The 12,420-nt window shown below is 33.8% G+C and overlaps 2 protein-coding genes across 3 annotated transcripts; both read left to right on the top strand.

Moving 5' to 3' along the window:
• Positions 1-928: 928 nt before the first annotated feature.
• On the top strand, positions 929-7,316 carry LOC110996374 (beta-1,3-galactosyltransferase 5). Of its 2 annotated transcripts, XM_022264008.2 has the most exons (7): positions 929-945; positions 1,302-1,434; positions 1,839-2,013; positions 3,335-3,503; positions 4,100-4,319; positions 4,969-5,091; positions 5,857-6,840. In XM_022264008.2, the coding sequence occupies exons 2-7, from the start codon at positions 1,386-1,388 to the stop codon at positions 6,159-6,161; spliced, it is 1,041 nt and encodes a 346-aa protein (XP_022119700.2). In that variant the 5' UTR covers positions 929-945; positions 1,302-1,385; the 3' UTR covers positions 6,162-6,840. The 2 variants fall into 2 exon arrangements, with proteins under 2 accessions (XP_022119700.2, XP_022119701.2); XM_022264009.2 differs by lacking the exons at positions 929-945; positions 5,857-6,840 and adding an exon at positions 7,141-7,316 and having other exon boundaries at positions 1,147-1,434.
• Positions 7,317-9,200: 1,884 nt separating this feature from the next.
• On the top strand, positions 9,201-12,399 carry LOC123689196. Its single transcript, XM_045628314.1, has 6 exons — positions 9,201-9,258; positions 9,398-9,769; positions 11,212-11,277; positions 11,704-11,847; positions 12,174-12,266; positions 12,368-12,399. The coding sequence occupies exons 1-6, from the start codon at positions 9,201-9,203 to the stop codon at positions 12,397-12,399; spliced, it is 765 nt and encodes a 254-aa protein (XP_045484270.1).
• The last annotated feature ends 21 nt before the right edge of the window (positions 12,400-12,420 follow it).

Raw genomic sequence — 12,420 nt, 5'->3', positions numbered from 1 at the left:
AGTCATTTTGGGTAAAATAAGGTTTGGAAACGTATAGTAGTAAAAAGAAGATGTAGTTTTTTAGGATTATAACAAATCATATATTATGTACAATATGAAACGATATCACTACACGGTATAATACATTCTACGGGAATGGTAATAATAATCGAGGCTTTAGGTCTGAAAAAGGAATCTCGGGGGAGAAATAGGTATTTGTATTGAAATACTAAAACAGGCTTCAGTTGAGATATATTGTATTACGCAGATAAAATAGACTTTGATATAGAATTGCTTCGTTTTAATGTCGATAACATAAAATTGACCCAAATTGAACGTTAATTGATTAAATTCAGCCTACAACTCAAATTAATTTTCAAAATCTTTTTTAAATCAAATTGTTAATGTAAAATTCAATAAACGTACAATATATAGAATTAAGGTAGAAAAGTCTAAATACAAAAACAAATTAAGAAAGTGAATCTTAACAAATCTAATTCTAGTTATATACCTAAGTTAATGTTATTAAATAATTTGTGCGTCAGCCAAGCAAAAAGTTAAAAAGAGCGTTCTTAGATTTATTTTATTGGATAGGAAATTGGATCGGAACTTGGAAAATGTTAATTATAATTTTATATACTTATTATATATGGTTATAATTTTATATTGTTATAAAAAATGAATCTGGCTTAACTGTTAAGTTATACTTGATTTGATTATTTGAATTTTGAAGTTCCACTAATGGCAAACAGAAATTAACATTATTTGACAATTGACAGTAATAATAAGGAAATACGACGTCACACTTCACAGAGTTTTATTGTCTTCTTCTCCTTAATTAACTTTCAAGATTTTATAAAATTTATTACATATAAATTTTTATTAACTTGTTATTTTAAATTCAATTTGATATTAAAATAATAATACTCTTTAAACGATTAGATTATAAAATTTTCGCGATAGTAGGTATGTATGTAATTCCCAGAATATTCTTATAATAGACTTAACAAAATTAACGGTCATAATTAGTTAAGTATTGACAGTTAATCAGAAATTATAAAGCAATTAATATTTAATATCTTTGCACACGCGCGATTAAACGACAATAAATTAGGATTTTAATTGATATTTAATGTAACCTTTTTTATATCTATATGTTTTTACATTACTGACAACAGGTGTTATTGTGTTAATTTGGATTGACTAAACATCATATTCCCAGTACAACTTAAACGGTTAAGAACAGTTTTTTCGAGCTCGCTATCTGCCGTTGATATTACTGATAAGTTTTGAAGTGACTATTTGTTATCGATATTATGCAGATAACGTATGTGGAGTGGTCATTGCTTAATAGTGATGGTTCTTGCCGCGAAAGGGTGTGGACATCGTGTGAAATGTGATCTGAAATGTGTTTCAAACTAAAAATGAGGCGATTTAACTGGATTAGCCGATTGGGTAAGTTTTCGATAATTTATTGACATTTATGGAGCCTAGCTTACATTCGTTTTGTCCTGCCTAAATATAAAACCTTAAAATAATATGTACGACCTGTCATATCAAAATATTATATAAAACTAATAAATTAAATGAAATAGCGATCGCTTCTACGAATATAATTTTTAGTTTTAACACGATTACTGCAAAAAAAAAGTAAAATCAAAAAGTACTATGTGAATTTTAGTATCTAGTTATAAAGATTAAATCCATATGTAAGTTTATCTAATTATATATATATAATAATTTGTAAGTACCTACACGTGCTTTTCCTTGAATTCAGAAAAAAGTACCTACTTACTTTAGTTAAAAGCGTAATGAGTATTAGCTTTTCTTACATTTCAAATTTACGTTAAATTTTTTAGTACCAAGAAGAAACAGCCCGTATGCGTTGTTTCTTCTGTTTGTTATATGCGTGCCACTTATGTGGTGCTGGCTTATGATCGACACAGTCTCCAGCCTGTTACTGACCACCGTGGCCGAAGAAGACTTGTACCATTTACAAAGGAATAGAAATTTAAAGGAGTACATCGATAATATGTGAGTATACCATAGCGGTTAGCTTTACACGCATATTTTTTGACGCCTTATAAATAGTTGTCCAACACAAGGCGGGTATCAATACAATACATTTCGTAAACATTCACACTTCAATTCTTTTGCGACGAATTTGGACTTTTTTGACGTTACGATTATTTGTTAGTTGAAAGTTTTATGTGTAGTTCTAATCCAGACGATAATGTTATTCAAAATTTTTTCGTGCGTTTATCCTTTTGATTGACACACTGGCGAGTTTACGAGTTCTTATAAACATTAAACAATGAAACCAATGTTATTTACGTCACTTCCTTACCCCGAAGTCATCAACGTTGTCGGATCAGTGGCGTAGCAAAGGCGGGGCGGGGGCGTTGCACCCGGTCTCTCAACTTTAAGAACAATGTACAAACAGAAAAAAATCAATCGCTAGCATAAAAATTCATTTTCAAGGATTCCTCCACTAGCACTAGTTCAGCTCTATGTAGAATTCGGGGATTCCCGCAAAAGAGCCTGACGCTGTCGTTGCCGTCCGTCCCATACTCGCAATCTTTTAATTAGTGATCCATGTCCGTTATCATATAAAATTTATTGCTTTTTTCTTTCGATGGGGTGACACCACCAACTTTCGCACCGGGTTTCACCCAAGTTACACCACTGAATCGGATACACGTTATCGCGATAACGAAGGGATTGTACCTTGATACCAAAAAAGGTCACTCCAAATGGCCATGGGTATTTGTTTACAGCAGATCAGTTTTCTGTATATTCCTAATTATCAAGCAATTGAGTTCGTTTGTGTAGCTAATAAAAAAAGTAATCCGGTCCCAAGTTTTCGCATGGCTTACACGATACTTCAATTGTTAATTTTTTATTGCTTTAGTAACCATTTGTTTCTGCGATAAATATTTATAGCGACTCATATATCTAAAGATACGTAAATGAAGACGTAAATATAAAAAAAATTGGTATTAAAACATTATATGACTAACTGAGCTTTTTTAATTATTTTAAATAATTTCTTAGACTTTACATTCCTTCTTATCATTAATCTGTTCCCTTAGTGTTATTTAAGGCAGTTTTTGCAAATTTTCAATTAGACTTACGGTTGTTCAAGAGAAGAGCGTACTAATTCTTAAAAGGCTGACAACTTAAAACTCTGGCATTGAGTGTCCATGGGTATATCGGCCGCGGCGATATCACTTACGATCAGATGAGCCTGTCTGTTTGCTGAAGGCAAATTTTGTGTTCATAACAAAATCATCTACTATAAGAAATATTTAATTTATCATTTATAACTTATACAAGTATGTTTTTGAATTTGCAGTCCGGTGCTAATTGAACCGTCCAAAGCCCCATGTGGAGACATTTTAGTTTTAGTGACGTCATCACCAGGCCGATTTGAAGCGCGGGAAGCAATTAGAAGCACTTGGGGCAAACATTTAGTGACGCTCTTTGTGTTAGGCCTTGATGGATATACTGAAGATGATGTAATGGTGAGGGAACTTTTTTTTTAAATCTCACAGAATACATATAAATAAAAAATAGCCTATATTTGACTACTATATAAGGATTTCATTGAGTTTGTTATTGTATTTATTTGTCCGTCCTGTTCTTAATCCTTCCACTTGTCACCTCTGTCAGGTTCTCATCTTCGATACAATTTCCAATATTTCTCCGCTATATTTCATTTTCCCGGGTTTCTGGTAGGTGTCATTATCTCGCCACTGGGCCATTCCAACTAAGGTTTTTTGACCCATCTGTCATCACAAACGTCCATGTCAACTATTTGAGTGTGTTACGACGTTTGTTATGTGTATTGTGTGTATTTCACTGTTTCTTAGTTTGTCTTCAATTTTCAACTGAAAAAGTGAACATAGCCCTTCGTCTTACTCAAATGTACTTTAATAGCGCCTTATTAGAAATCTACATTTAGAATCGATATAATAGACATGGAAGTATGCCAGTGTCCATCAGAACTTGTTTTACAGAACAGAAGATACAGTATTCTGAAGGTGTTAGTTCCGTTCTTCCCTTACTCCCCTATTCAACTTTTTACGGGTATACAATTGTTTAACAAAGCTCGTTTTAGGTAGACAACTATTTAGAAGCGAAACTGCACAGTGACATCATAATATACAATTTCAAAGACCACTACCAGAACCTCACCATAAAAACGGGTCTCATGCTGGAATGGACCATTAGTAGATGCCCCTCATCCAAGTTCCTGTTCAAGACTGATGATGATGTCCTGGTTAATCCATGGAAGTTGAGACAAATAGTTGAGGAGAATGCTGAGAATGTGCTAATAGGTAAGCGCGTACTCATGTGGCACCATTTATATGGATCTTGGAAGATTTCATCTTGATTATTGAGTTAGATAGACTGTCGTCGTCTGACTCATGTAAATTGATACTAGTATAGTCTATATAGGTTTTGATCGAATTTGACATTGACGTTATTAGTTGTAGCTGACTGACTATATGTTTATGCATCCTTAGATTGCGTAAAGGATGAAAAAGAGCGTTACAATTCTTAAAATGCCGGCAACGCACTCGCGAGCCCCCTGGCATTGAGAGTCTCCATGGGCGGCGGTATCACTTAACATCAGGTGAACCTTCAACCCGTTTGCCCCCTGTTCTATTATAAAAAAAAAGATCGGTACGCGTGTTAGGCACTAAGGCTTTTCAAAGACAGGGGGCTATGGAGGACATATGCAACAAAGCGGCCTTCAGTGATGATGAATGCGACTAAGATTAAAACACACATACACAAAGGCCTCAGACAAAATTACTTTTCGACAGGCGTAACGCTAACGGAATTTAGCCCACATTTTGTCACGTGAGCATTTTCATACGATAATAATATGATATACAAAACCTTACATCTATTGCACACATGTATCCGAGTGGCAAAGAAAACTATGGTTACTGGACCTTTAATATTCTTTTGCTTTTCCAGGATACCGGAAGTCAAATACCTATCTTCATAGGGATACACACAGTAAATGGCACATTCCGCGCTGGCTGCTTCAAGATGACTTTGTGCCCCATTATTTATCTGGCACGGGCTATTTAATAAACGGTAATTTGGGGATAACTCTAGGCAGGGGTCAGATGGTCAATAAATATCGCGATCGTTATATTGAATTAACTGGTCGTACTACCCTTTCGATACATATTGACTTTAATATCGTCAGTAGTCAGAAGGTCATTCTTGGGAATAGACGTGTTTCGTAAAAATAGACGACAAAAGTAAGGTCTGTATTGCCATAATACAGACCAAACTTTAACTTAAACTTAATGCTATATTAAGGTAAGTTCATTAATTAATAAAATAAATTTTCGTAATCAGTTATGAACTTTATTTTTTTACACAAATACTTTACGTATTTTTCTTTTGTTAAAAAAAGTGACCCACCCACCACTGATTCCTCCAATTCAACACCCACACACAGTCAATAAATATTGACAGATATTTAAAAAAAAAATTCAAAAATTTTAAAAAACTAGATTTTATGTCAATACTCTCAATATTAATTCCCGCCGCATTTACACATACATATGACCGTCTGACCCCTGCCATACATTTTGAATCAATTGCTTTCTCATATTAATCTCAGGGATTCCGCTTTATGATTGGATTTTTTTAAATTTAAGATATTATTCTTATTTTTAAATATCGCCTATTGTTTTCAATGGGGATTGGAGAACTTTGTATCTACGGGCACCTGGGCTGCAGCCCAAAAAACCCTTAAGTGGATCCGCCCCAGCGAAAGACGATCCTATAAAAATGATCAAGAAAATGCATTAATAAATGGATTATTAACGAATTTACTTTTTTTTTCAGTTAAATATATAAAGCTAATGCTACACGCCGCCTACTCAGTGCCAATGATTAACTTAGAAGATGTTTATTTTACATATTTAGTTGCTAACAAAACACTAGGTTTTACATTAACACACGATCGTAAATTAAGCCCCTATAAACCCTGGTTACCGATCGACTGTTTTTATTGGGGGCTGGCCTCCATACACAGTCTCGTCCCTAGTGATATAGTTAAATGGGGATCGTGTGTGATAAAAATGGGTGGCGATTACCAATACGATGTATGTAAATCGTACGAGAATTATAGCGAATGGTGGCTATTCTAATTTTCGTTTTGTGAATCCATATAATTGCTTTTGAGGGTGGCCCTACACAAGAATTCATACAAAACTGTTGGGAAGAATTTCAATATTTTCGCTAGTGTTTAGATTTTTACAAATAAAATTTGTGAAAAAGATGTAATGATTTTTATAAACAAATGGGAGTGACACACAAGCTTTTATACAGAAGTTGTAGATACAAAACTATTGCATAGAACTTCAATATTTTCGCTACTATTTAAAGTCTTCACAAATTGATAAAAATTACTATATACTAACTTTTATAAAAGAGTTGTCGTTACAAAACTAGAGTTTAAAGTCTTCAAACAAATAAAAGAATTACATAGACCTAATGATTTTTATATACAAATGGGGGCCAAAATGACATTAATAGACAATAGACTAATAGAATCTATTTATTGTTCCAAGGGATTATACTTTTATGTGTGCCAAATATGTAAAAATCGCAAAGTTTTTAAGTAACAGGGTTTAGAATTTATATTTTGTTTATTTGTAATTTTTTCTAAGAAAGACATTTCGTTAGTACTAGGTATTTTATAAGTCTTAAGTATTTTTGTGCCATACTGTGAACAATGTTGACAGCTTCATACGTTAACACTTAAGTTAACATATGTTATTGTAATACTATATTTTAGTTGATTTTCAATAAATATTTTTGTTAATTATTTTGTTTTAAATATTTTCCTACGATTTCCTACTCTATTTTAAACATGCTTGAAGTGGCTGATTTGTTACCCTGAAATACATATATACTAATAAATCTGTTAAAAAAAGCACTACATGCAACAGAATGGACTGAATCTATAGTGTATACGTTCAACGTATACATTGAATTGTGTATACGTTGAACGTATACACTATAGATTCAGTCCATTCACAACGTATTACGTTGTGCCTTAGTGACATACTGCTTAGCCTTACCCAAAACACCCAGCTTCTTGAAAGCCAGTTTGGCTTTTTCCAGGTGACTGCGGAATTGGACATCTTTCGAAATGCTAAAGCCAAGCATACTGAGGCTGTGTGACGTACGAAGGAGAGCGCCTTCAAATTGAGGAGACAGGACAAAAGGATCTTGCCAGAAAACGAATTAACCTGAGTCTTTGTAGGATTCAAGTTAACAATGTTGCTACTACCCCACACATAAACTTTCTCCAGTATAAAATTGCGACTATAATTAAAGATCTAAGCTATCCTATCTCAAGTTAGACCAGACAGCTCACGGTGTGCCAATTTAATTTAAAAAAAAGTAATTTAGGAGTCCATCGCGGACAAACATCGTGACAGGAGATTTATACATATATTAAGATAGGAATTTTCGTTTTTCAAAACCAAAAGGCTAGAAGGCTTACGTATCAGGCTGAAGTTTTAAACTTTTTCATAGTAAGGCATTACATGGTGTATAATAACAGATATAACAATGTCAGGTGCAGCGATAACGATTTAACGATCCCGTCTTATTTTAAAGTTAGTTACTATTGTATTGGCATTTCATTCATTTGGTACAGGGACGGATTATTTTACAAAATATCATTATGGGAATTTGGGAGGGCTAGACGTGAAATTATAAAATTAAAATTATATAAACGGTTTAAGATTTTCTGTAAGTTTTATACAACTTATAGCAATTTGGGTTAAATGACTTTACTACATATAAATACCCTAGCCTTTAAGGAATCATAGACAAAACCTAGTACTTTACCATGTAGTGCTAGATTGATGTGGAAAGGGCGTTAAAAATAATATATTTTATTTATCACTCAAACTTAACGAATCACAATTAGAACAACAAAATTAAACGGTCCTTTGGGTAATAATATCAAAATGGGGTGACATCAACAAGAAGATAGCGACTGCTGAAAAGCTTCGTGGACATCATGACAAAAAACGATTGGATGAGGCCGATCTCCGAGAGGATTTTTATATGATGACTTACCTAAATATATGCCTTTGTAATATAAGTCCCATGAGTGATGAGACACCTAATTCAGAACATTTACGACTTGGGGGCCTATAAGAGAAAGGTTGCTTTAAAGGCCGGCAACGGTTAGTTAATTCTATACGACCCGCCTGCTGGCTTGCCTCCTGTCGTATAAAGAACTTGACTTTCTCAAGTCCGTCCCTGTCCAAAAAATAAAAAAATCATCAAATCAATACATGCGATTCATATAAAGTGAACAAGTCTTAACTTAAAATAGTGTTTAACCATGGACAAGAGAGTGATATTGATCTTTGCGTTTCTAGCTTTGCTTGGATTGGCACAATGCGGTAAGTTTATCCTATAATCTATCCTTCATTATGCATCTATTATTAAAGTTTGAACCAGTTTTTTTATTATTGTTATCGTAGAGGACACAAATCCGAAAACCATAATTTGTTGTAAAGAAATCTACGAAGGTATATTGATTAACAAAGAAATGCTTAGAAAAACAAAAATTATAAATGTCTTTTCAATTATGAAATAAGAAAAATAGGACACAATTAAAATTTTATAAAATTCCTACTTTGAAAAACAACGTTGCTATTAAATTACGTCAGGCTCTAAGTTAGTAGATTATTTATTATTTTACAGTCTCGAAATTCAGGAGTTTGCATCATATTTTTGTATCTGTAGAAAATTACGAAGTTAAAAAGTGAGATGTTATGGCTGTTTCACAGATAATGACTTAGCAACCACGTAGACAGCAGTTTGCATTGTTACTTGTTAGTTATTAGTTTAAGATATTTTGTAACGATTTTATAGATGATACTTACAAACCACCGTCGTCAGAAATAGACGAATCCAAACATTCAGGTCTAAAATGCATGCCCGGTAGAACAGTAATTAAAATACAGCATCCCTCAAACAAAACCTATAGTTCTGAAGAAGACTATGAAGAAATAAGACGAACACACATGAATACAGGCGTAAAAGATGAGACCTGCCAGATTTGTGTGTGTTCCGTGGAAGGGAAAGACGAGTACTGCTCTCAACGACCAGCAAAAAATGTAAATGAATGCATTCGACTAGCTCTAATAAGAGAAGATATGGCTAAAGGGCTGCCGTATGCCCATGATAGAACTTTGGCTTATCGGATTAGGCGAGGTTTGTGCTCATGGACAGTGCAGTTGAAATGTTTCTCGGATTACTGAATAACAGATTTACATATGTTAGGAATATAGCTTAGGTATCTACAATAATGACTACGTATCTAAATTTACTTATTTTCTGTGTATTATATTAGATTACATCTGGCATAGAGATGAGATTCCATACGAAGCGAAGTCCAAATGTTTGCGAGCCACTTCATACTACAGTAACAGTTTGACGGCCAACGACACCGACATAGATGTTCCAAGTGAAATCGATTCACTTTTGGACTACGATAATATTGATGTCTGTTTCTACTGCGTGTGTTCCGTTGACGCTAAAGCCGCGAGCTGTATAAATAGAGACCCTTGGTTCTGTGAATATTATAGGGTCATCAAGGAACCGAACGCAATGAGGGACAGATATGCGACGTTGTTTAAACAAGATAGACCTGGCTACTTTCAGCAACTCTCTTATAGACTACGCAGAACGATGGATGATTCAATGTTTTCTTTGCTAGAAGAGGGTAGGATTTGCTTGGTCTAGTTCTTCCATAAACACTTACGAATATCTCCAATTGACATTAGTTTTATTCGAGTTTGGTTTCGCTTTTTAAATTTTCGACGTCAGCCATATACTTTTTTTATCAAATCAACACAAATTCTTTATATTTAGGGTCTGTTTCACAATGTCCGGGTAAGTTCCAAATAAGCTACTTATTACTTATTGGTAGGATGAACTAGTGTTTGTTGCGTTTCACGACTGTCAGATAGCGCGTCATGAAACGAGAAGTATCTTATTCGGAACTTTTATGTTCCAAATAATTTATGTGTTGCATAGCTATTAGGTACTTTATCCATACATTGTGAAACAGGCCCTTAGTATGTTATAAAATATACCGGTAAAACAAACCTTACTTTGTACGCGTGTTTAGCGAAAACGTTTCGGAAGAGTTTTCAACAGTTATATAATGTGAATTAGATTTTTTGTGTTATTAACTCCTGTTTCCAATCTTGCAAAATGGTTTCCATTTTTCGCTTGTGTTTTTTTGGTTTCTAAATGTAAGATTGGTTGCAGGAGGAGATACTTTGTGCTGCAACCATCCAGATGGCCACCGAAGGAGTATGCATGCCCATGTAAGAAGCAAAATACGTCAGATGCGAAGAAAGATCCCAAAGGAGAACATTCTAGGAGGCAGTCCGCTTGGGGACTATGTAGACTTTATTGTCAATAATGATTGAATTTGTTTCATTCTGTGTTCATGTTTTTACATATCGAAAATGAGTGTCAAGTGTGACTTTTGAATCGAGTCTTTGTTACCTCTAAGATGTATAGTGTCCATTTTTATTTTTCTATTGAATAAAGTTTTATTACGTACACATTAGTTTTTATTTCAACTTTCGTCGATTGGAGATATTGTTTTTTCACAATTAGCACTTGATTTATGAGCACGTTTATTATCACCGTTTTTATACTTTCAACTGCACTGGCACCATCACGATATTTTTAAGACCTTTTTTTTAAACTATTCTTTTTTCGATATAGTTTACAGCTGTAAGATAATCCAGATCAATTTTGTATCTCGAGAGCAGACCTATCGTCATTTGTTTCGAGTTGAGATAGTGTTTAACCAGATAGTCCTGAACTGAATGAAGGAACTAATCGTTTTGAAGAAGTCTAAACCTTCTTTTAAACATAAAAAAGCCGTCAAACAGGCAGAAATATATCTGTTTCACTATAAGATTGCATTAAGGAATTTAAACAAGAACTCACTATTTCTTGAAAAAGCTGATTATAACTCTCCTGCCCGATTGCATAGGTCGAATTTTATAAGACATAGTATTGTTATCTGAGGATGAGAAATAAATCTTATGAAACCAACCAGGTTTTTTAGCCAATCAGTGACAGGTACAGGCAATTTATCTTGTAGCAGACTATTGGTTTTATTATTATACTTGATAATTTTAGTTGGTGATAAAGCAGATGAGGATAAGTGTATACCGTTTGTGTCACATTACTCGGACTGTTCAGATGGTAAGCTCTTTTGTACAATTTACTAATTTTATTTGAAATGCAATCTAAAAAATCTAAAGAAATTGTTATCAATATGTGTAAATAATATTAAAAGGGGAACACTTTCATTGCATACATATGTTAAAAGCAGAATAATATGAAGCTTCTATTTCAAAGTATAATTGAATCGTCGATTCCTTGGAAGATGGAACGGGCTTTGGTATACGATGCTACTTGTGTGAACACGTTAGCCCCGTCTCATCTCCCTCGGATAAGCTCAAAACCTGGGGGGCCCGCAGAGGAGGCCGGAAATGTTCTTTTTGGAGTAGATACTCTTGGGCCGTGAGGTTTAAGTGCTCAGGCGCTTATTAAAGATTTAGGTTGGCCCTTGGTGATAGAACCGATGACCCCAGAGTTTCAAAGTAATATTGTGTATGTTTCAATTAGAAAACATGTGTGGTGGTTGCACGAGATGCAGCTGTACTGCCGAAGGAAAATGGTCTTGTAAAGAGATCTTTGATTGCAATGATATAGATGATAATGAGGATAAAAGCAATACCATCACTGACACGGTCAACGTATTGTTTTCAGGTAAGATATAAATAAAACTTTTTAATGTATGTATACCATATAACCATGGGATTGCTTTAAACACAAGAGGATTTTATTTTCATTTCATATTAAGCACTTGCGTTCAACAGAATAAATGCGAAATAATAACATGTTAATTGCTATTGACATATAGATATATAGACATTGCTTGCGTCTTTTCTGTCTTTCGAAGCCTGACTTCGACTATTTAGAAAATCTCTGCATTTATCAAACTTACAAAACCTGGGTGAACAAACCATTAATACGTTTGGTTTTTTCACATTTAATATTATATGTAATTTCATATTCCCAATGTTAATTTATAGAAGTAAAGGAAAGACAGAGGAAGATGAAGGAAAAACGAAAATTACAACGATTTGCTCCTCCGCCGCCGAAATCTGAATTTGATTCTCTGATGGGTAATTATTTAAAGGAGATTTTTCTTTCAAATTTCAATTAAATATTCGACACACACATATTTAGATATTTTACTGTAACAGTATTGTTATTATTTTTTCAGGTTATTTAATTGCTGTAAAAGATAAGCACTGATGCACTTCTTTAAATAAATAT

The sequence above is a fragment of the Pieris rapae genome, chromosome 5 (genome assembly GCF_905147795.1).
Source record: "Pieris rapae chromosome 5, ilPieRapa1.1, whole genome shotgun sequence".
Classification (NCBI taxonomy): Eukaryota; Metazoa; Arthropoda; class Insecta; order Lepidoptera; family Pieridae; genus Pieris; species Pieris rapae.
Note: the sequence above shows the minus strand (reverse complement) of the source record. Positions and strands in the feature narration are given on the sequence as shown.